A 25,804-nucleotide genomic window follows, 5' to 3' on the forward strand; every position below is an offset into this window, starting at 1 on the left:
ACCCCCCTCCCCTTAGAAAACGTGGACCACAATACCATCACCACGAAATCGTTTTTTTTTTTTACGTTTGGGAATGGGGTTAAGGTTTCTTTTTTGGATTGGAAATTTTTTGGACTGGAAAAAAATTTCTGGATCCGCGCCTGAATCATAATGTACAGATTATTGAATGATAATGGATTGTTCATTAGAGAATCCTTTCTCTTGTACGTTTTTTTACAAACGAAAAACATCTAATAATCACATACACAATATAAACTCAGTAGCAGATCCAGAATCCTTGAAGAGGGTTGGGGCAACCAGTTGGGGGTGGGGGAAGGGGTCCAAGCCCTCCGGAGCTCTCGGGTTTAAGAAGTTTTATGGAACAGTTTTTGATTTATTTTAGCTATACCTTATGTATAAGTAATACAATTTCTCACAAAAAATGATATATTATTAAATCTTGTGTATATTTTGTTGTAAATTTTGCATTTACCTCCCCCATAGTAAATTCAAAAATCACAACATGATACACAGATTAGGGGGTGGGGTGGGTGGGCCACCTGCCCCCTCTACATCCGCAAATGCAGGTTACATGCAACGAAATAAGTCAGTTTAAAATACAGTTATGTCTCCACTTTGTTTGAATTGATTTATATTTATTATTTAAAAATTTCTTTCCGTATGAAAAAAAAAATTAAGGTTTAAGATATTGCTGAGCAGACATTTCTGAAAAGTTTTAGTGCAAATTGCCTCCAATTGAACACCGATAACATGTACTCCTGTTGAAGGATTGAAGCATAGTATTTCACTTTTGAACGAAATAGTTAAAAGCAATATAATAGAACACATTGAAACTCAGATTAAAAACGCTGGAGAAGGGGACAAAGTCATGAGGTTATGACAAAGAAATGTCGTGGTTGTTAATAAAATGCTGCATTGTTTATTTTAAAAAATCCATTTTATTTAACTATTCACGTGAATATATAAATTTTCTAGCAACATTTACTTTGACAAATATAGGGTGTGTGGGCAACCTTCTTTTCAAACCCGCCATTTACATGAACATATACTCATAACTTTACTAAAAAAGGTGCGTAATATAATGTTTATTTTCATTGAAAAAAAAAACGATAACAGTAGTTTTTAACATTTAATTCCCATTAAATCAATAGACATCTCATGGAATCTATCTTTTTAATTAATTAAAGAAAAAAATATAAATAAAAAGTCTGAAAAATAGTTAAAAATCGAACAATAAAGGAGTATACGATGACAAACAATTATTATATACAAGCATTTAGCGCTAATGATTCGACTAAAAAAAATTAAGAATTTAATGGTTACTTTGTCCAAGTAAAATATCTTACAGAAAAAAAAATAGAACAAAGCATATATTTAAGAAGGACAATTTTAATTGTGTTGGACGAATGGACAGATTTTATTGTTTTGTAAATGTATTTTCATTTTTATCTATCCATTTTATTTTGTTTGTATATTTCATAGTTTACAAAAATTAAGATACTGAGAAATAAGCTCTTATTCAAAGTCATTTTTTAATCAGTAATAAGCTTTCAAAAACAGAGTTAGGACTTCTTCAATGTAAAATCAGGTTAGAATTACCTAAAAAAAAAAAAAAAAAGAAAGAAAAAAAAGCTTATGTAAGGAAATTTGCAAAGATTTCTGGTAAAGTTGACTTGTTATCAAAAAAGATAAATATATTTCCTCCTTAGCCTTCCAAACATGTCAGATCTAGAAAATCCTCCCAGATACTTCACAGACACCCCATGTAACCTCATTTGGAGTAGTTAAAAGTAGCATGACTTTTAAAGTTTTATATCTATATAAGTATACATGTTCTTCTATGCGTATAATGAGAAACGTAAATAAAACCCTTGTTGTTAAGGGGAAAGCCTGCATCAATGACTCGATTATCAGCAGTTCCTGTACATTATATTAGGAATGGCTATTTTTCCAAACGACTCATCAACACGCCCCTTTGTTTAATGTCACACGCGAGACGGAGTAAAATTGCCGTCACAATGGCCTTGTTTAATTTACAAACTCCAACTTTTATTGCACTTGAAAGATACGATATGGGTTTCGTTGTAAAATTTTCAGTTTCCTAATCTTTATATATCGTAAAATTGGTTCTTTTAATGGAAAGACGTTGTGACGTAATCTTGTGAATGATTCCCCCCTTTCTCGTGATTTAAAGGTCAGTTTAATTATATGGACGAATTATTCAGGCCTAGGACGATACATACAAATTAGGTACGATAAACTATTCCTCAGCATTCTCTCCCCATTACTGAAGCAAGACATCAGGATTAATGTTCAGACGCATTGGGGGAATATAAGGCGGTGTCCTCAAAGTTCTCCCCAGTATGCCTCCCTGTCCCTGAGAAGTGATTCATGCAAAAGGTGGTCCTAGGGATAAGCTATTTAAAATTCTTGGTAAGTTGATTATTAATTTTACTATTTTTTTTACGTAAAATAAATGCATATTTAATGGCCTGTGGATGAAAAAAGTATTGATGAAAAATACGGTTTAAAAGTCTTATATTTATATTGTTATCTAGAGAGTAATAAAAATGAAATATACATGTGTATGTACACAATTTTAACTTCAAATTTGTACAGAATTTACAACGTCAATGTTGACAAACTTTGTACAAAAATGAGGAATTTAATTTTTTCACAAGAAAGTAATTCTATTTTCAATACTGGCAAAAATTTCATTTGGAAACGTATTTACAAGCTAATTCCGGATTCTATAATTATTACAGGGGAAATGATAAAAATGTCCCTGGTCAACGTCCTCTTCGTAATTCATACTCCACATTTCTTTTACACACTGACGAATCTGAAAATCTTGAAATAAATAAGAAATAAAATGTTTTACAACATTTGCACATGCCTAATAAAATTTATAGCGTTGTGGGCAAATATTTGCTTTTCTTGATATAGCGTACTTCTACAGTAAAGAGGTTTCCATATCCCTGCAAATCAGGGCAAGTAACAGGGGGTCATTTTAGTTTCATTTAGCATATACTACTATACTCCTCTGGGACGATGAGTTTGGGGGAGGGGAATTTAAGATATCACTCACCAAATTATTTTAGTTAATTATTTTAGTTTCTGATAAAACATTCTCCCGGCGGTGGTCAGGGGTGGTGGACAATTAATCAAGATGAAATTTTAGTAAAAAGAGCCGATCGGGATGTAATCTTAAAGTTGTATTAAATATTTCATTATTTCATGCTCACAGGACCAAAATGTCTTTGATTTGACTAGGTTAGAGCGGTTTTGGCTACGCCTCTCCAGTAATGTCATTTTGTGCAGATCAAACTCATTTCTCAATTTAATGCTAAACGAAACCCGTCGATTGATCACCGAAACACTCGTAATAGGTTGTAGTGTATTAGGTACGCCTGGTAAATTGCATTTCGATTAAAATATGCGCTGTTTAGTGGGAATTTGATAAGGCTTGACTAGAACAATGCGTGATAAACAACGCAGGCTAATTGTGCTAGATAGCCCAGACTGTGTGGTTTGTCTCACTCTGGAAAGGGGCGTACTCGATCTGCATTCTTTGATGCTGATTCTTGTGTTAATTTAATACCAGTACTTAGTATAATTCCCAGTGATATAAACAATTTGTCCGCAAAATGAAAATGAAAGCTTACATTTTAATGAAACTGCACAATTTTCTCCTAATATAAGCGGGAATTTATAAAGTTAGACAGTAAAATAAAGATAATGAATATCAATATAAGTACCCGTGTCTTTTACAGGTTGAGATGGAAATACACGGTTTTGATGACGTAGACAACAGAAGTGAGATCGTACGATGAAGGGAGCATCCGTTGACAGTCAGAAATGACGAGCTGTCATGGAGTTGCTCTCTTTATCGAGAAGGTCTATATCGTCCATTCCTGTTCACGAAAAGGCCATGCCGCCCTTGTCTTTTTTGAGAATTGGATGTATCGGTTTGCTTGATTGAGAAGTAAGAGTAACTGGCATCAACATCATTCGGCAAACACGGGGTGATCTGTAACAAAAATCAACTTCCATTGTAAAGAGTTCGCCATTTCATTCCGGATTTAAACTTGATTAGAGCAATAATTAAGAAAAATTTACCAACAGCAACGTATATTTAAACCTAAACTATAAATAAGAAATCAAATAAGAAGAGCGTGTTATATTATATGATTGTAGAAACTTGCAAAGTTTTTTTTTTTATATACCGAAAAATAAACAACTTTTATTTGTTTTTTGTTGCATCTTGTCTATTATGGTTTATAGCTGGGTAAAAGAAAGTATTAGCTACAATTACATGTAAAGGAAATATTCATGGGTAGTGAATGGTGTTTAATAAACATGTTCGTGCGGTTGCATAACGTGATGTGTATGGCAAGCTAAATTCACAAAAATGAGCGAAACATGGTTTACTAGTCGAAAAACTAAGTTTATCAATTGTAAACTATAATTTATGAAGAGTAAATGTTTTTTAACGGCATTAATTTCGATTTTACATCTGCAAACCACTGTATACGCTTCAATCTTTGTTTCACGAATATAAACTATACTTAACAGTGAAAACAATTATTACTTTGTTTTTTTTCTTCAGATAATTACAGAAACTATGGTTAACAACTCTAAACTGCAGATATAAAAAAAAAATGTGTAAAATATATAAGTGAAACTATGATCATCAAATGTTAACAAATGTGAATTATTAATAAACCTAGTTTATCAACTGGAAAACTATGCTAAGCTCATTTAAGTGAATTTAGCGTGCAAATATATGTGATCTGTAATTTCTGTCCTCTGCTTGTCGAAATTTTTAAAATATTGTCGGCCATTTGGTCCATAACATTACGTATATAATATGAAATTATGACAAACAAAACTTTTCTGTGGAAAATTCTCTCGGCCAAAATTATTCTATGGTTAAAAACAAATGAGAATTTTTTTTTAATTTGAACCCAAGCGATAAAAATCCTGAGTATCGGGGGGGGGGGGGGTGTCTTAGATACTGACAGGCTAACCAGCTAATCAGGCAGGTAGGTCCATTTCGGAAAGGTACAAGTGTCAGAAGTGTATTTCTAGGTAGAGTGGGTCATTGCTCCATGCATAAATTTGTTAAACAGAAAAAGGATGTTTTTAAACATACTTTGAAGATATACATGTATTTTAAAAATATTGGAGCGAATTTAAGACCCACTTATAAAGAAAAATTATGATATAGTGTGAAGAAATGATCATTTTTGCCCTCTTTGGTGTGTGCATACTATTTCATATAGACGGTTAGTTTTAACACTTATCAAATTTCTGCAAATTCTGGAAACTCAGTTTTCATAAAGTACACATTAACTGAAATATCAACGAAAATTGTGTCATAATAGAAATGTGTAATTTTTTATTTTCGTAATTGTCGAATCATAGACATTTTTCTCGCCTTAATTGTTCGACCATCTGTTGAATTTTGAGAGGTATAAACTCTGAACATAAGATGGTTTTCCATTAAGGTGATTTAAGCAAGAGTTATTTCCCATGGCCGCCATATTGTAGGTCAACATCCCCAGATCCCTTCATTATTCAACCAAGTTCAATTTGTTATACTGGGCACTGAGGTGAAGATAACACTGTTTTTCTTCTGAATATATGTTTGTTAAAGTTTCTTTTAATTCATAATTTCAATATTGTTAATATTTTTTCCAATATATTTTTGGCATGCATCTTTAAAATTAGTTGCTCAAAGAGGAAAATTCACTTCATTGACCTACAAGATGGCGGCCAAGGGGAATAACCCCTAGGAAAAATATGTCATAGGAAAACTATTTATTTGAAAAAATATGTCTTGTATGGGCTTTTTTCGTTAGCTTATGAGTTGTTTTAGTTGTTTAAATTTAAAAAAAAAACTTGATCGACAGACATTTCTAAAACCCCTTACCTACCTTAAATGGAAGCAATACAAGGCAATAGAAATTCAGATATGAGTAGGATGGAAAAGATAGTGTTACATTACGCAGTAGGATGGTCATCCAGCAAGTTTCATCTATTTCTTCTAGGTTTTTTTAAATACCGAAATCTTTGTTTATCAAGATTTATGTTTATACCTTTTGTCATTCCCCTACTTAACCGATACATTTTTTAAAATCATTTTAGAGGACATTATTGAGAATTCTTGAATAAAAAATATTTGACTAAACATATTCGTTTTACTTATATAAACATAAATTTAATATCTATTTTTATGAATTAAAAAAAAAAGGTTTGATTATTGCAATATTAAGTAGCCTTAAAATAATCCTAATTTGCTAAATGTTTAACTTCGTCACTTCATTTCTCTTAAATTTGATGTAGTTTTTGTTAATTCATAAAATAAAGAGTAGGTAAATGTTGTAGCATATAAGAACATGAAAAATTTATCTATTGTGATGTCAATTAACAGCATCATCAGAAGAACATTATAGAAATATGTAAACACCCTGCAATAACTAGATAGATATTTTCTCATCATGGATTCTCAGTCTATCAATCAGGGAAATAAACTTTATTTTTTAAAAGTCATTCCGCTACAGTAATTTTTTTCTGTAAAAAAGGAGAAAGAAATCTAGAGAATTGTGTAGCAATTTTTCGATGATACTTCCCCATTAATTTTGATGTTTTGGCACTAAAAGATTTGTTTGTTTTTAAAGGATCTGATCTGAGATATTATAAGACTGTATCTGAACAATTATTATGTTTGTTCTACATTCCATTCTCAGTAACATATACTGTATACGTCAATTCTTTATATAAGTATCATTCTGTAAGTCACGTCATCATTCAATAGGAGTTAGAGAGAAAAAGAGTTGTCTTTCTTACCCTATAGACGTATTAAGAAATGTATCTGTAATGGTGGTCCCTTAAGGGGACCGACCCCTGATAAGAGAGATAACTTTCCAAGTAAAAAATACGAATGCTACTCATAGTTTTCATTATCAGAGTTTCATTATCGAGACCTTGGAGTAGTCAATTCGATCAAACCTGACCTATGGTGGAAACATTACCTTCTATTTCCTTTGCCTATACTTTTCAAATTGTTTTGTTATATTTAACCAAAAAAAAAAAAAAAAAAAAAAAAAAAAAAAAAAAAATCAGCGCTTTTTTATGTTTTCTAATATGAATTTAATAGGTATGATACTAAATATTATTTTCATATACACCTCATATTTTTAATTTTATGTTGTGATATTAAATCATTACTCTTTCTTCATATCAAGATCCGACATAAAAATCATTTCTGAAAAAATAAGCAGCGCTTCAAACATCATACTGTTTTCCATTTGAAGCTGATGCTATAGTTCTTGATGAAAATCAATGTTGGAAGTTTTAAAAAAAAGTGTGAAATTTAGAGCAGAGGGTCATTAGTCCTTAAAGAAAAATCTCTTAAATCATTTAAAAGTTCATAAACCCTCACTCATATAAAATTTATGATTTTCCGAAAGAAATGTATTTTATAAGTAAAATACAAACAATAATAGCATAGATGGCGGGGCAAAAATGGACAAAAAGACATTTCAACTTTACAAATTTATAAAGGAATAATAACGATATATTAAAAAGCTCATTATTTACCTATTAGCATGTTTATCAAAAAACAAATCCAAAACTTAGACATAACGAATGACAGAATGAAGGAATAATGGAATGAGAGAATGAGGGATAGAAAGATGTAAGATTGGATGAATACTATTATGTCAGGCCATTTCATGGCCAGGACATATAAAGATATGCATAGTCACATATGTGCATTTACAAACTGACAATTAACTAAAGTCTCCTATTTCCAAGTAAGTCTTGAGGCCTTCTTGGGTTTCATTAAAAATCATGAGACGAGATTCATTACCACTTGAGGAAAATTGGGTTCCTACAATGCATTCAGTAAGAGTCTTTTTGAAAACTTCAACCTAGTTCACTTAAAAAAGATGAGGATTATCTCTGGTAGAAATTTTGAAAATTACTCAAGAAGTACTGTAATCAAAAATAATTCTGAATTTCTGATCCCACAAAAAGATTTTTTTATGATATTAGGAATTCGAATTATACATACAAAAATGTTTTTCTGATGTAAAATAGAATATTTGCTATCACAAATCCCTCTTTCTGATAAAAAAAAAAATAAATCTTGTTATTTCTGAAAAGGATTCTTTAATATTAGGCAATCGAATATTTGAAAGCAGACATCAGAAAATAGCTTGAAAATACTAAAATGCTTCATGGTAAACGCCCACTAATCATTCCAATTTTAGCGTGTCAGTTTTTGGTCAAGCGTCGGTGAAGTTTATTACTGATTGGATGTACGGTTTCAATAATATGCAATATGTTACACAGAACCAACAATACCACTGATTTATATTATATAAATAGTGCACGTTTTTGAGGGTAACAGTTGAAATTGACACCCCAAGGAAAACCATTGTCAACCGACGCGTCAGCGGAGGTTGACAATGGTTTTCCGAGGGGTGTCAATTTCAACTGTTACCCTCAAAAACGTGCACTATTTATTTTATTATACTGAATGTCTTATTGATTTCGGGTGTCATAAAAAAATTCGGAGATCGTCGTTAAGTTCACGCTTAGAAAGCTTTCAAACTCCCCGCTTCTATTTTTCTCAATAAGAAAGCTTCGGAAAAGATTAACCAACCTCTTTATTGTTTGTTTGCTATCAAAAAGTCCTTTGTCATCTAAAGTTTGCACTCGCAGGGATGTTTCGTCTGTCGTTTGTTGTTTTCAAGTAAGCTACATCGGACGCAAGCTTTTATTGACGTCGTTTATTCGGCTTCTTTCAAACGCACAACCGACGCTTTGAGAATTCTACGGTGAACCGTATGCGCATGATTTGAACGCATGTGATATTTTCGTAATGTTACCCGTTGTCAAGTGTGTTGCTAACGCTGAGGGTAACATTACGGATTGTTAAATGCGTCTAAACCAATCAGATTTTAGTATTTAACATGAAAGTATAATAAACAGTAATAGTGACCAACCGCATTGGATGATTGTTTACGAACTTGGTCAGTCAAAGTCCATTTTACTTCCTATAATCATGTGATATTTACAAAAATATGGTTCATTGAAAAATTCATTAAAACTTTGATAATATCCTTATGGAATAGTTTGCATGATTATGATGAGAACTCAACCTTTTACCAAAATTGTTAAATTCATATGCCCTGCGTCGATCTTCAGACCCTAGACAGGCCAGTAGCAACCGTTTTAAAAGTTATGGGGGGGGGGGGGGACCCGCAAAAATCCGTAAACTGCCTAAACTCGAAAATACTATTAAAATTTCGGGAGTTGGGAAGATGGTTGGACATTTCTCTAACTTTTTTGATACATTTTTCCCCCAAATGGTGGAAAAACTGGGGGTGGAGTGGGGACAGCATCTTTATAAAAAATTACACATTAAAACTACAGCAAAAGACGATACACAGAAAAAAGGGGTGCACCCCTTGCGTTTTACGGGTCTGCTAGGGAGGAGGTTAGTTTGTCATATTTTGAAAATACATTACATCTTTGAAAATGTTTTTCTCAACTCTTGAACATTTAGCAGACAAACTGTTTATAGAAATATGATTACAATGAACACAACTATAAAATTCATGTCCCACCATCCATTTTTCAGATCCCAAAGTGAGGCTACGTTGTTCATATATAGAACATATACATTACAACTTTGAAAATCCTCCTTATACTCACTGACATACAGCATATAAATAAAACTGTATGCAAGTATAACAAGGGGTATATACTGAACTCCATCAATGAATTACTCATGTATACAATTAATGCCCAAGGATCCAGCTTTTAGACTCCAGAGTGGAGCTATAATATGCAACTCGGTCACCTTTGAAGTTCTTCTTATCTACGCATGGGCATATAACAGATAAAATGTTTGCGTTATTATTATGAACTGCTTTCCCTCTATATAAAATTGTAAAATCCATGGCCCATAGTTCAGGTCCAAGGGTGGGGCTTAGAAAATAATTAACGTCTTTGAAAATCTTCTTCATCAATTATGGACATTTAGCAGGCAAACTGCAAGATTATAATGAACAACTAGTCCTCTAAATTTTACTTCTGAACTTCATGATGACAAGCTGATGAATGTGAATTATGATAATAGAGTCCCCACGAAACTTTCAATTTATGTCACATATACGAGTCTAGATTAGTTCCCTTTTGGCCTAAAGTGGGCATAACCTAATGACTGATGATACCGAGGTGACCGTTAAGGCCCACGAACGTCTTGTAGCATATACAGTAGTAATTATCATCTCTCTTAAGAAGTCATGGGCCTTCTTTAAGAGATATTTGAACCTTAACCCATATAGGTTTTGTGCCAAGTTTGGTTAAGAAATGTATAGATTCTGTAATTTGTTTTGTTCCTTTTTGGTGCCATGGAAGCATCAGTCCATTAATTTCTCTATCCATCACTTTCAATTTATTCGATGAAATCTCTCTTGTAGAGTGTTGTTAGATAATATATCAAGTAAATAAAACACATACACACACACACAAATTAATTCAATATTTTATATTTAAAAAATAGCTAAAAATAATTGCATATAAAAATTTCAGAGTCAAATATCAATATTTACATTCAATGTATTTTTCTTTATGAAATCCATTGGAAATCTACAACATTCATATCCCATTAACATACACGAAACCTTATCACTGCGCGTTAGAATACACAATAGAAACTACATGTACATACATTTGCAATACACCAGGAACACCAAAATGTAAATTGTTTTGGCCCAATTTCACTAAAAACAATTACCCTTTATAATTTTGTAAAAATATATATATAGCAATTGTACAGTTAAAATTGATTTCTTCCCCTCACAATATTCATTTCCTCTATCTGATTTTCCACGTCAAAAAAAGCTCATGATTACGTCTATTAACCACATACAGGGCTGATTTGAACATGTTAAAAATCTTAATTTATTTGTCTTGACTTTGAAAAAAGGAAAACTTAACGTTAAAACATAAAAAAGATCATATAAATTAAAAACAATACAAACACATTTAATTATGAATACCTCAAAACTACTCTGTAAATTTCAAAAATCAAACAAAAATAAAGTTCATGACAGAGGTCATGAAGTTCATGAAAGCGAAGAAAACACGATGTTTATTATCGCAAAATTTAACAGCAAAACTGAAAGTTTTACAAATCATTTTGCCATTATATTTCTTACGAGACTAGATATTATTTGTATCAACTTGTCCACTGCTCCTCCCAATGTAAAGTACATCACAGTACACGATTCTTGGAAGGTTTCTTTTCTTGCTCTATTGTACAACATAACCCATGATTTATTTTTTCTGTGACAGAAAAGGTTGCAAAATCTGAATCACCTGAGCTTCAAACAAGACAGTTTGCCTTATTCGTCGTGGAGTAGGTTCCATAGCTATAATTGTTGAATCTCGTTCTGGGAAGTTTCGATGACGGATTTCTCCAGTTGAAATAAAAATTCCTGTGGCTGAGTCAGTGCACGAATACCTTTTTGTGAACCATTTTATCCAACTAAATCAACTGAATTTTTACAGGAGACGTAAGTTTGAGTCGTGTGCTTTTAATAAAAGCTTCTAACAATTGAACTCAATAATACGACTGGTGAGTATATTTACATGTACATGTCAACAAGGGTGATGTCACCCTGAATAATCGTCATTTAGCACGTGACTACGATGTCTTACACGTTAACGAAACACTGGTTTTTCTCTATATTAGAGAGAGAGAGAGTATGTTGGCACGTTCAATGAAATATCTCGACTAGATATTTGTTGTTTAATTAGCATCAGAAACAAAAGAATCACAAGTTAATTTCTGTCCACTATCTACCATTGCCATCAGCAATTTTCTGAAGGTACAAAGCGATCTGGTGTCTTTTTTTTCACCATTTCACCATTGTGTCTGTAGTAATTATCAGAAGTCCCTTTAAAAAAAATTAATTCCTACCATAAATCTAGTCTTAGTGGGTGAAATTGATCGAAACGATATAAATGAAATGTGATTAAAGAATATGTACATGATAGTGTTGGAAATAAAGATATTTTCAGGTCGGTTAGATGGATAGCCTAGTCTTTATATTTTACAAAACGAGAGAGAGAGTTAAGTTTTAATTCAATTGCTGTAGTTAGATAATGTTTTATTGCTTTGCTCTCATTATGATAATCACTCCATTTTATTTTAGAGTATTTTAGTTTGGGTGTTTGAAAGAAAAAATAGATTATTTTGCCTGGTAATAGCTTCCGAGCATTTTTTTGTCCTTAAAAATATATACTAATTTGGTTTATTAGCAAAATTGCGCTAAAAAAATACAAATGATTTCCTAAGGTTATATTTCAACGAAAAATAACAGGCCCAAGGGCCTTAACAGTCACCTGAGTATAATACAACATTGTTAAGGATCTACAGAAGTATAAAATAAAACAAAAATAAACTGATAGATGATCGAAGCTATATTACCAAAAAGGAAGAGAAATCAGATGATCAGGTATCAACAAAATAATTCGTCTATTACTCAGTAGCACATGTTAAAACGGATCTATTTTACTTTATTTACCCCCCCCCCCCATTTATCACTCTCACCATCCTGACTTAAATTAACAAAAATGCTTCAACACTGTTAGAATACCAATTGCATTCCCTCTCACATTGATCTCTCAATTTTTGAAGAGGCACATTTAGTTTGATTGTTTGCCTAATACCCAGGAACAGAAGATTTTCAAAGAATTTATACAGTTTCACTATATGATCATTACGCCAGAGCCTGGGGCCACAGATTTCACAATTTTGGAAGAGGCATTCTTGCTCATCATAACAAGGCACCTAGTTTATCTTCTAAATAAGAATATTGCTAAAGAATTTATGCATTTTCACTATATAATCATTAGAGCCCGCCCTAACGACCCTGTGGTCACAGATTTCACAATTTTGGAAGAGGCATCCTTGCTCATCATAACAAGGCACCTAGTTTATCTTCTAAATATACAGGGGGAGAGAAGAAGATCTTTTTAAAAAAATTTGAATTTTCACAATATGATCATAAGAACCTCACCCTAACTCCAGAACTCCTGACTCTGGGGCCACAAATTTCACAAGTTTGGAAGAGGTACCCTTGCTCATCATAACCATGCACACACATGTAATTTATCTGCCAAATATTCAGAGGGAGAGGAGATTTTTAAAGAATTTATGCACTTTCGCTATACGATCAATAGAGCCCCGCTCTAATTTCAGAACCCCTGACCCTGGGGCCATGAATTCAACATTTTGGTAAAGGCTTATTGCTAATTACATCATACTAACATTCTTATTTCTTGATGTCCGGGACTAAACAAGAAGATTTTTAAAGATGACACTAATTTTGATGGTTTTATCCACCCTCCCGTCAGGTCCTAGGGGGCAGTGACCATGAAACTCACAATTTCTGTACCCCTTCACCAACTGATGCTATATGCCAAAATTGGCTGAAATTGGTTCAGCAGTTCAAGAGAAGAAGCTGAAAATGTTCAAAAGTTTACGACGGATGACGACGGAGAAAATCAGATAGCAATATAGGTCACCTGAGTGACTCAGGTGACGTAAAAACTAGTTCTACATTGACAACACCATTACTCTGAATGGGAAGTCTGTAGAAAAATTGTAGCCTAAAGCAACCCAATAAGTCTACAAGTTATTAAAACGACTACGACTAATATAATTTAATAATTTAAATCGTCTCTAGTTACATTGATTTTGCAGGTTTTGATGTATTTGGTTCAGTTTTTTTTAAACAAAATATTTTTTTTAACTGATCAACTGCTAATAATTACTTTATATTCTGTTTTATGCAATTATTCCTCGAATTTTTGAGTTGACCAAATTAGAGCATTTATACAGATTTGCCATAAATAATAGGAAATTTTCAATTTGAGTCACTTGCGTTGTTTAAATTTTTTAAATATTTCTAACTATTATTCTTTTTTTCTATCAACTGATGAAGAATGGCAAAATAAGGTAATTTTATATTTTGTGACATCAACGTTACAATATAGATAGCATATTTTTATTTTTCTTGAAAACTATCATGCAATCTTGCTTCCATACCTTAATAATCTGGATCTGGCTCCGGCGATTCAGAGGAAGGAATTCTGGTCTAATGTGAAAAAAACAAAATGCATATAAAGGATGAAATCACATTATTTTTCATAATGTCAATATTGATTATGGGAAAAGTTTGTCATGCTCTGTTTGCAAATGTTTATCTGCAAACTCCATTTAAAGAATATAAATACCAAAAAGTCAAATCGATATAAACTTACAAAGTTTTTATTTCTTCCGATGGCCCTTGATTTTTCACGTAATTGATCTTTTTTATAAAATTCCTACAACGAATTTTAAAAGTTGAATGAAATATTTTTATAGTCAAGAATGTTAATAAATACAATAAATGTATTAGCTGAGAAATTTGAATTCTGATTTTTCTTTTTGCAGAATACAGTAATCTGCGCATGTCAGCATACCAATTATAAGACGTTTGTTATATGAATTCCAATCTTTAATTTTATGTTAAATAAGAAGAATGATTAATTTTACTCACTCTAGCTCCAGGATAATCCGGATCTGGAACGTAAGGCTCGTAACTGATCTAAAATAATAAAAATACTCTTTTTTAGATACACTTGTATATCTTTAATACTTTGATTTATCTTTGTAATTCATTATACAACTTGCTTTAAAAAATCTGTGAATAGTCAGGAAAGTTTGCGATGCATACGAAGAGCTCTAAGGACTAATCTATCAAACTACTCTTTTTGACATCTAATCCTAAGGCATTCAATTTAATTAACTGATCGAACATTAGGACATATTTTAAGTATTATATGAAATTAAGGTCAAATCACATGGTATTTTAGGACTATCTTATAATAAATTTTGGGTGTTAGTTGCCTTCGCCTACTAAAAGGACCAATGGAATGCCAAATGAGAGTGTACCTGCACATCCAGAATCCTCTAGATAATCTAAACAAATTCCATTTAAATATCCAAGCAAGTAGCGACTTCCAAGAAATTTTATGGTTTTGACAGACCTGTACGTATAGATTCAATGGAGGAGATTTAGCCTAAAGTTAGGACGGGCAGTAGACTTAGAGATAAGTCCTTGACGCCATTTTTATTTGCCCAAATAAATACATCACATTAGATTTACATGCCTTGAATCTTTTGGATGAGAATCTACGATAAGTGCAAGGAGTCTGCACCAAAGTAGGTGCTGGCACAATAAACAACACTCCTTCCAAGAATGTTCAAAAAATAATTCACTGATAGTGTCATGATTTGTATGAACACATTTTGCTGGAATGTATTTAATTTCGAACACTGAGTATCGATGTATAATATATCACTACTTACATTAGTTGCTTTAAAATTTGGATTTGCTGACACTGTTGGCTAAAAATAAAATTCCAGTTCCATATTAGAAATTTCTTACCAAAGATACATGTAGCTCACGAGATCTTATGCCTGATGTCTAAATTCTTTTAATGCTCCAAAAAGTATATATATATATATATATATATATATATATATATATATATATATATATATATATATATATATATATATATATATATATATATATATATATATATACTAACTTTTTGACCGTCCGTTTTATGTGTTGATTCATGAGAGGCATCAGAGGCACTGATGGCATCTTTTTTCTGTAAAGACTATTTGGATAATAGAATCACTTTCTCAATTTCTTGAAATAACCGAGAAATGTATTATTCAAGGTGTGTTGAAACGAACTCAGAATGTCAAAGAAAGAAAGAAAAACAGCAAATTTCTTTGAGTTTTTAAAGGCACCAAAGGATCAACACTGTATAATATTAGATGTATTTTTTTTATTAAAATAAAAAAAAAAAACTCATTTAATAGCAACAACACGCATATCTGATATGAAAAAAATCTTTCTACTTTGTAAGAAATGTATTTTAATCAATGGTTATTGACTGAATACATAAGTAAATACAATTATAAAATATAACCTTATTAAACATAAAATTATATACATACGCCTTCGTCCAGGTTGATTCTACCTTTCACAACTTTTTTCAGTTCAGGCAAAAAAGCATAGGTCTTCTAGAATGAATATAATTTCGTAGATATCTACGAATCAAAAGTTCATATCATTTCGTTAAAAATCAATCTGCTTCATGTCTAGCATTTTGTTGAGGTAAAATACTTATTGTAAATATAAGTAAAAAAATATTTAAGTAAAAAATTAAATTTTTGATATTTTGTCGTGCAAATTATTGACTGAATAAATTGAGAATTTAAAAATTCCATACATGTAGAAACAGTATCTTTGAAATTTTTATCTTAGACCACGACAAAATGGTTCCAATAACGACACATGTTTTCAATCATTTTACCAAAATAAAATAAAAATTATCATTTAACTTTGTTTCTTTTTACAGCTATTTATATACAGAAGATTTGTCTTTTTTTTCAAATGCCCAAAAGCATAAGGAACAATTAAATAAATAATGTTTATTTGAAGGCAAATTTCAATTTTATATTCTAAAGATGTTAGAGTCATTGAAAAAATGCCTCGATGACAAGGTATGAGAGTACTTTTTTTGGTTGCTAGGTTTTATTGTCAAAAAAGCTTTTGATGGTCAAAGTATTCTTACGCTCATAGTTGAAGAAACATTGACTGAATTACTCAGCCTTGAAGACAACCTGTAAAATAGAGTTTTTAAATCATTAGGGAAAAGGTACACATATCAATGGGTAGGAAATTCTTGAATGTTATTTTTCAAAATTAAAAAATAAAAAAAAATGAAAATTATATGAATTGTACTTCTTTCTATAGATCAAGGAGTTTTTAAGGTGCGTCTTCTAACAAGGTTCCGATTCTGGCGTCTTTCTCCAAGAAGGATCTTTTGCTGAATTCGGTTTCCTCCTATTTGTTATAATACATCATTCATTAATTGGAAGCTTGAAACACCAGACAGACAATGAAAATTCTACCAAATACCAGTATTCGATCAGGGTTAGACTGTGAGACAAGGCGGAATAAAACAAAACAGTCTGGAACTGCTTGTTTCATAACCATATCATAAATACAAGGAATTTAAGTATTTTAATTAAGAAGGGATCTATAAGCTTTTAAGGCTATATTAAATATATCATCCATGTTTTTCTTACATTGTATTCTGATTTGCATTGTGTTTGAAGCACAATATCAGAAGAACTATTATATTTTATCGGACTACCATGGTTTCAAAATCGACAAAATAAAAAATTCAGTTGAATTCTGGAGGAACCCAGATTTATTTTTTTAAACATTTAACAAAATATAAACATAAAAATTCTTTGAAAATGTTAATGAAAAGGAAACAGTGTGTATACAGCATTTTTCTACAAATGTAACGCCTTTGAATTAATTTTAATACAAAAGCAAAATTCTAGTTAAGTCCATCAACATTTAAATCTTTCACAGCTTCCTTCGTGAAAAAAAACTGCAAATAGGGATTTTTTCGCCCCTGTCTAATTTTCGTCTCTTTTGCTCTATTTGTCTCGAAATGTCGACTGATATTTTTCATATACATGTCAATTGCTTGGTGATGATGTTCAAACTAAATTGCCTACAGCTTTTTCCGATTGCCCGATCATGCTAAGGGGCCACACGGCGGGTGTAACCGGACGACAAGGGAAGCTCACTCCTCTATGACACCTGACCCAACCTCTTGTGCCAGTTGTTGGCTCTGCTAAAAACTTGTATTGTTTAAAGGACTCTTGAGACTCTTCCATGGCACCTGGCCGCACCTCTGTTTTCAGAGACCCGTGTTGGTTCTACTCACAATTTGTATTGTTTAAATGGACTTTTAAGCTTGATCACTGTTCGTTACCTTAACATTTCGTTCCGTTGCCGTGTACATACTTGTGAAAGACAACATGGTGTATTGATGCATCTTAAATCGGGGGTTGCTGTGGAAAATTGCAACGTCCGATAAAAATCATACTAGTATGTTCTTATTAATACTACATACATTTCTTACACCGTATGACTACAAAGATTTGCACATTTTTTTTTTTTAAATATCCTTACATGTAGCTGGTGGTTTGGACTTGCAAGCAAACAAAGGTGTCCTTGTGTGGAAACATAGCTTAAACATCTATTATAGTGAAACCCCTTCGGGTGGAATAAAATGACACCTAAATCATATTCTCTATATATCTCTATTACCTACTTTTTGACTCTTCCTCTTCCTCGTTGACAACATTTTAAATGAAATTTGAGATATTTTACCTGTATAACAGGCAAGTACGTATTTGATATTAAATGGAGTGGTGTTTTTTATATGTCAGGTATTCAATTGTTGTTGATATAATCAAGGTCTATATTTTGGTTCTTTGAGTTGAGACTACGCCTCGCTGCACTTGAAGAAAATTCCGATTACGTAATGGGATTTTTAAAGTGCTACGGAAGATATTCATTGACTTTAAACTTTACTTTGGTCGATTGATTCGCAATACAAAAGCCGTCAAAATTTGAAAACACATTACAGGAGTATCTGAAAAAAAAAATAGTGCAATAGATCCAGAGTATATTTGTTTTTTAACATCGAGATTATTTGTACATAGCTGTATGTTTGCATTCCTTATTTAAAAAATGCACGCAAAAAGAAAACGGAGGAGAAAAATTTTACAGACATCTGACCGACTTTCTCTCTCTGATTGATTTTATTTATAATTAGACTCTATCGATCCAAACAGCAATTGCTATTATGATCTGTTGAATAACACATTGTAATACTTTTACTGCTAATGGTAGAAAAAAATATAGGGAGAGAGGAATACCTGAATACATGTCCTTCGTATGAACATGTATAAACACGTAAGTTGCAATTTTGTAATTTGTTTCTTGCTCTATGCTGTTAAACAATTTTGCAGAATAAGTTCATTTTATGCTCAAACTATCCAAATAGGTCCCAGAAGATTTTTTTTTCATTTTCTTCGAATTTCTTGCAAAACGAAAATATCAAAAGAATATTTCCCTCTTAAGTTCTCTATGTACATCTAATTATATGATGAAGAAAGAAATATTAAATTAATAAGTCTCGATCGTAATTTTTTCTCTTTTTGATTACTTCATACGATATTAAATATAAAGAAATTTTCACTTACTTCCTTTATAAGAACATACTCCAATAAGCACACTGTGTCTCTTAGGGAAAGAGGAATACCTGAATGCATGTCATTCTTAATGTTTAAATAGACCTGCACTTGTGCATGTCTTTGAATGGAATGCGAAAGTGTAGGGTTACCCGTGTATCGTTATTATCCCTCATTTTCATACCAAACATAATGAATAATTGCATATTATAGCCTGCTTGATATGTATCAAGACTGTTATATTTCAGTTGAATTAATAACGCTGAAATCAATAAATGCCTTCTACCATGTAGTATTCATACAAATCATGATACAATGAAAAAATTTAAATAATGTCATTGTGAGACGAAATATCAAAGTAAATAATCAAGCAATTTTCTTAATGAATGTGATATATTCATCATTTTTATTTCAACCTATCTAATAATTAACTAGTATTTTGGTAACCCTTGTAATTTAAAATTATGTCAGTATGCTCAGTATTTGGATGAATGGACACAGTAATTTTCTCAAACACTTGGGTATATTTCGCTATGAAAAGGTTATATTTTTTATGATATCAGTTATTGCGGCCACTGGTATACATTAAGTTATGAATCTTTCATCTTACATTCATGTACGATGTGTGATCAAAAAGTTCGCGAACTAATTGAATTATTTCCATAAAAGAAATAAAATTAGGTTTAAGTGTTCATTATTTTTTAAAATAGTCCTCTCCGATTTTAATGCACTTCTGCCACCGTTCTGCCCATGCGCGAATCACGTGATCCAGACAGTTACGTGACATGCTCCGTAGCGTTTTTTAAATGTGGATAAAATATGGGCCCCTTCTTTTTATCATATTTGATATGTTTAAACTCTAAAGTAAACGATATTTTAGGGATTTGATAATTATATTATTGTTAAAATATTCAACTATTTTTCTAACTGTAACTTGGAAGATCTTTTGTAAAAAATTGCTCAACTAAGGACACATCTCTTTCCAAGCTTGCTTTCACTGGCCAACAGAACAAACATTATTTTTAACCATCTCCCTTCCTTCACTAAAACAATCAATCCAAATAATGATTGAACTTCTGGCAAGTCTTTTGACTTCATAAACCTTGTACAGATTATTATACGCTACTGCAAAGGGATTTCCAAGATATACGTTAAACTTTACAGACCTTCGTTGCTTGAGTACGACTGAGTCAACCATTTTTTTCGTGAACAGGTCACCTACATATTGACGTCATTTTCACATTTTGACGTCACAAACATGGAACAAAACATTACATATCACGTGCTATTTATAGAACGTTTGTATGACTATATGTGTGCCAAATTTCATTTTGATCTGAATTGTGGTTTTGTAAATATAGAGATAGTTCGCGAACTTTTTGATCACCCCTCGTAACTGATAAAGGGCTAATCAATTTAATAACGACAATAACTGTCTCTCTTTCTTCTACTCATGCAGCTTCTAATCATTGATTCTCCGAAGCAGAGTAAAAGTCAAATTTTACCTCTTCCTCTTTCATAGTTGAGAAAAGTTGTGCCAACCCCCCCCCCCCTAAAAAAAAAAAAACAATTGCATACAAATATTAACGAACCTGACGTCTGTTAGTCCAAGAAAGCCTTGTGTAATCTTTTCTTACCATTGCCTAACTGTTCCAGAAAAGTCGAAAAAAAAATAGATAAAAGTAAACTAGATGCTGTCATAAGACAGTAATACCAGCACTAAAGTATGATTTATTTAGGGGCAGGTCTGCCCTAAAGGACTTCTAGACCAAAATTCATGCAAAAATCGGTGCTTTAATGGAACAAATGCTATTTTAGCCAAGGTTTATTTTAAAGTTGCAAATAATGAATTTTAAATTTACTTTATAAATTTTAGGTTCAAAATGCAATCTGATTTAATCAGATCTTTGTTACGCTCCGAAATTCTGATAGTTGCTGTACAAAGACTATCAGAATTTCGGAGCGTAACAAAGATCTGATTTTAATCAGATTGGTTCGAAATGCAAATTTGGAAAGTGTTGATATATATACGGTTCAAAATGCAATCTGATTTAATCAGATCTTTGTTACGCTCCGAAATTCTGATAGTCGCTGTACAAAGACTATCAGAATTTCGGAGCGTAACAAAGATCTGATTTTAATCAGAATTGTTCGAAATGCAAATTTGGAAAGTGATGATACATATTACGGTAGAAAATAACTAATGAATATTGATTTTTACATGTGACCTTTTCCGGAAAATTGTTCTCCCCCAAAGGTCATTTTTTTTTAAATTTCTCAATACATCATTTAACAGGAGAAATTTTCGATGGCATATTTTCAGTCTCAGGAAAACGTTTAAAACCGGTTGTTGAAAATAACATGTGGTCGAAGTATACAAGTATACATTAGAAACATACGGTAAATAAAATTTGAAAACGGCAACTTAAAAATAACAGGTCAGTGGGTCTACTAAAGTACATGTGACTGCCAGATAGAGGGGCTGTATTCATGCAGTACATATCTGGCTCCCTGAAACACTTCAATGCTTTCTAGGCTCAGCACCTACCGTTGGAACGCCTCGTAAAACAAGAAGATTTCCTCGATAGCTTTGGCGATTTCAACATTCGTTCGGGTAGCAATGACGTAATTTATCCGGGTCTCAATTTTGTAGACTGTGGAATTCTTTCACTTGTTTTCTGGTAGATATATCTCATAAAAAGTTAAATCTGTGTACGAGGTAACCCGATCATCCTCCACTCCTCTAGTGTTATTGAGAATGATAGAGTATAGGTCTGTAGAATAGCTCTGTTACCTATGTAAATAGTGTTAAAGCATTATTTATTATTATATATTAAAACAGTATTTCAATTCACAGAGACGTAAGCATACTTGTAGTCATGGACATCGGTCTTACAATAAATCTATTATAGTCGATGTCTCATTTGATTCACTACTACTTTATGTAAATAAACAGTTAGATCTTCATCACATTCGCACCAAACTTTACTCTATCCCTTTGAAACTTTTAAATAGTGTATTTGAAAAAGTCAAGGAAAGTCCATATTTGTATTCTTCGACACCAGAATACAGGCTCGGATCTGTGATTATGGATTTTGCAAATCATAGGCTATTTAAACTGCCATGTTTTGCGAAAGAAAATACTGCTAAAACAACCCTTTTTTTCCTTAAACTTCAATATGCCAACAATGGAAGTGACGCGGTAAATAAAAGTAATGTTCTTAATCACAAAAGGGTCCAGTCTAAATCACAAAAAGGCCCAGTCTTGTATTCCACCATATTTCAAGTTGGAATCAACACCTTGTATTTCTTACAAATATACATCGACTATTGAAAACTCTACTAAGAAAACTCTATAAGGCCTAGATATCGAACATCTTAATCATAATCCTCCAACGTGTTCATGCTCTTCTTCACCCTACAACTATAGTCCTGCTGGACACATCATTACTGGTGACGTACATATAGTAAAAATGAGGAACTTAAATCACTTATTTTAAAAGGGCCAAAATTTAGGGAACCCCGATTTTTCAACTGGTGTCATAATTTCGTAAATGTTATAAATCATGTGGAGGATTACACCAGGCCATGGGCCAAACATGAAAAAGAAGACATTGGCACTTTGTCAGAATGGATTTAATGTATCAGACGGATGTTAAAATCTCGCACTAAGCGATTGAATGGAAATATGAGAACCATCTATCCTTCTGTTAAGTGAAAAAAGAATTACATAGATAACACGATCAGTTTGTACGTGTCCCAGTTGACAAAGCAGGTAACAACATTGTCTTTGTTTGTAACTGCTTTGTAACTGTTTATAATGAAATATGAAGATAACGAACAGTATTCAATCTCAAAAGTCCAAAACGATACAAATTTGGAGCAGAGCAAACACGAACCTCAAAATTTAGAGGTGGGATCAGGTGCCATGGAGGAGTGAGCATCTCCTGCCGACCGTGTGCTCCTTGTCATGATCTGGAAACAAAAAGCGGAAAAAACCGTAGACAGTTCAGTGTATAAATAATGGCCTAAAAGTCAGTATGAAAAACGTCAGTCAGCATTTGACTCAATGACAGGTTGTACTGTATTTGCTTACAAGGTCATTGTATCGGCAGAAAAACTTGCTAAAAGATGATTTCAGACGAGTCTGTTGAAATTCTTATTTCGTCAACTTGTTTGCCAATAGCTTGCCTCGTTTTAAAAATTGTTCATACGTAGAGCATGCTCTTGCGTATCGAGTCAACTGAGAGATATAAACCCCATATGCAGGTGAAATGGGTATATTGCTACATAAGTAAGGGAAGTTGACGATTGAAAAGTTGAAGTCATCACGTTTATCATAAAGCTTAGTTGTTAGGTTACCATTAACGTCCTTTTCTAGTAAAATTTCTAAATATGAAACAAATGTGTCGGAATCTGTAGTATCTTTTATTTCAAGCTCACTGGGATATATCGAGTCGACATATGAATGAAAGTAACTATTGTTAATTGATAATACGTCGTCGATATATCGAAATGTCGAGTTGAAGGCCACAGCAAGTGTTTTCTTCTTCTGATGTAGAAGTTTTTGAATAAATTCTGCTTCATATGAATGCAAAAATAGGTCTGCTAATAAGGGGGCGCAATTGGTACCCATGGAAATTCCAACAGATTGTTGGAAGACCTGATCTCCAAAAACTACATAGATATTGTCAATCAGAAACTCAAGCATCTGTTTAATATCAACTTCAGAATACCTGTGTGTACAATCAGAGTGCTTTTTAACAAAGTAATTTTGTAAATGACCAATGATAAGGTAAGTATATTTACGAGTTCCATTTTTATTGAAAAAGCAGCTGTCTATGATGTCAAAAAGCCTTGACTTCAAATTATCGTGAGGAATGGTTGTATAAAGCGTTGAAAAGTCGTACGTTTTGATGCTATTGATTTTAGTAAAAATTTTTGATTTCAAATTTTCCAAAAGTTCTTTGGAGTTTTTAAGTATCCACATCTGATTTACACCACTTCTCGAATATACTGTTGAACAGTACTCTTGAAGTTTATCCTTCATTACAGTAAATATTTTAGTGAGGAGTAAAGAAAGAGGCTTGGTAGAACATTTACTGGAACCCGCTATGTATATTTGTTTGTAAGGATTTTTATGAAGTTTAGGAATCCAGTAAAGGTATGGTACAATGTAATTCAAATTCATTTTGATTATTGGGGATATTAAAATTATCTAACACGGACATATGATTTTGAAAAATTTCCTCCTTAGGAAGGGAAGTATGGGTGTAAGTTGGATTTCTACCCGTAGAATTAAATCCCAATTCCTCTAAAATACAATTCAAATAATGAGCCTTACAAACAAAGACTATGTTGTTATCAGCTAAGGCTCATTATTTTCAGGAGGTTGGATCCTGTTATCAAAAGTATTGAGAATTTTTTATCAAGTATATTTTTAGAATCTACCCACATCTAGCTTAACAAAAAAATCAAAACAAAAAATGGGGGTCAATGCACTTCTTTTGGCGCTATGGAGCGTTTAATATGATCTTTTTGCACTGTAATTACGTCTAACATATAATTAAAATCAATTTTTCAAGTTTTTTCTCTAATATTTTCTATCCAAATAAATTGTAGGAACAAAAACATTCTTTATTCATCTTGATCAATTCAATCATTTGTCCTTTCTGCACTCAAAAAATGCCATTTTTCTGGCATTGAAAATTTAACAAGCAATAAAATCAATTGAAAGTAATGACATTTTTCTGAATTTAAGTAGAATGGTTAAAATTATCTTATATATTCAGAAAAGAAAATTAGAATAACACTAAAATAGTGTTAATTTTAAACTTAAAGTCATATATGGCGTATTTTTGATAAGTTCAAGTAACCAAAATTAAAAAGATCTTTCTATTTGTTTTATTACTTTATATAAAGATAGGACTTTCCTGTAAATTACACAATTTAAATCAATCGCGTTTCAAAGATATCAAAAATTTAAAACAATACCGATTTATTTACCGACTCCACATTTAAATAACAGACAAATTTAAAGTCAATTTAACTATAGAAACGTGCAGTTATTCAAGCTCAAAATCGGTGAAAATTTTAATTTGAATGTAAATAACATATATTATGTATATTTACACTCAATCTCGTATTATTATTTTTCAAGCTCAGATGAGCCATTTATAGCTTTAAATTGAGATGATTGAGGTAAAGATATCCAATAATTGAATGGTATTTTTTAAAAATAATTTCTTGATCCGATTATTATACCACATCTGCACAGTAAATTATCAATAGATAAGAATTTGTCCTCGAACATATTCTATATGAAATTAAGATTAATTCAAACGCAGTTAAACTTGTATGTTCTACAAAACATTCACTGAAAAGTTTTAGGTTCTTGATTTGAACTTATACGTAAATAATGGTATACAACAACGGCTATAACTGATAAATACATAATTATTCTGAATTCAAATCATTTTGTCTTCATTTTGAAAATGGGTATACTTGTAAGTTTAAAATAAAAACATTTAGGAAAAATAGTAATTTTTGTAAACGCATTTAATTCGAGATTATTTGAAAAGTCTCAAT

The 25,804-nt window shown here is 31.9% G+C and overlaps 1 protein-coding gene across 1 annotated transcript; it reads right to left on the reverse strand.

The window, feature by feature from the left end:
- Nucleotides 1–11,085: 11,085 nt before the first annotated feature.
- Nucleotides 11,086–19,287, reverse strand: LOC133175842 (uncharacterized). Its single transcript, XM_061310969.1, has 10 exons — nt 19,229–19,287; nt 16,899–17,000; nt 16,729–16,777; nt 16,109–16,174; nt 15,688–15,762; nt 15,443–15,481; nt 14,631–14,678; nt 14,353–14,415; nt 14,138–14,186; nt 11,086–11,981 (listed from the first exon to the last, which is right to left on the reverse strand). Exons 3-9 carry the CDS (start codon nt 16,732–16,734, stop codon nt 14,139–14,141), a joined length of 345 nt encoding a protein of 114 aa, XP_061166953.1. The 5' UTR covers nt 16,735–16,777; nt 16,899–17,000; nt 19,229–19,287; the 3' UTR covers nt 11,086–11,981; nt 14,138.
- Between the last annotated feature and the right edge of the window lie 6,517 nt (nt 19,288–25,804).

This window comes from Saccostrea echinata, unplaced genomic scaffold (genome assembly GCF_033153115.1).
Source record: "Saccostrea echinata isolate AGI-Se365-2 ecotype Australia unplaced genomic scaffold, CSIRO_AGI_Sech_v1 ptg000064l, whole genome shotgun sequence".
Classification (NCBI taxonomy): Eukaryota; Metazoa; Mollusca; class Bivalvia; order Ostreida; family Ostreidae; genus Saccostrea; species Saccostrea echinata.

Coding starts and splice junctions, on each gene's coding strand:
- LOC133175842 (XM_061310969.1), bottom strand. Junction 15,482..15,687: donor ATAAAACGGACGGTCAAAAA/GTTAGTATATAT, acceptor TTTTATTTTTAG/CCAACAGTGTCAGCAAATCC. Junction 14,679..15,442: donor CAAATTTTAAAGCAACTAAT/GTAAGTAGTGAT, acceptor TTATTATTTTAG/ATCAGTTACGAGCCTTACGT.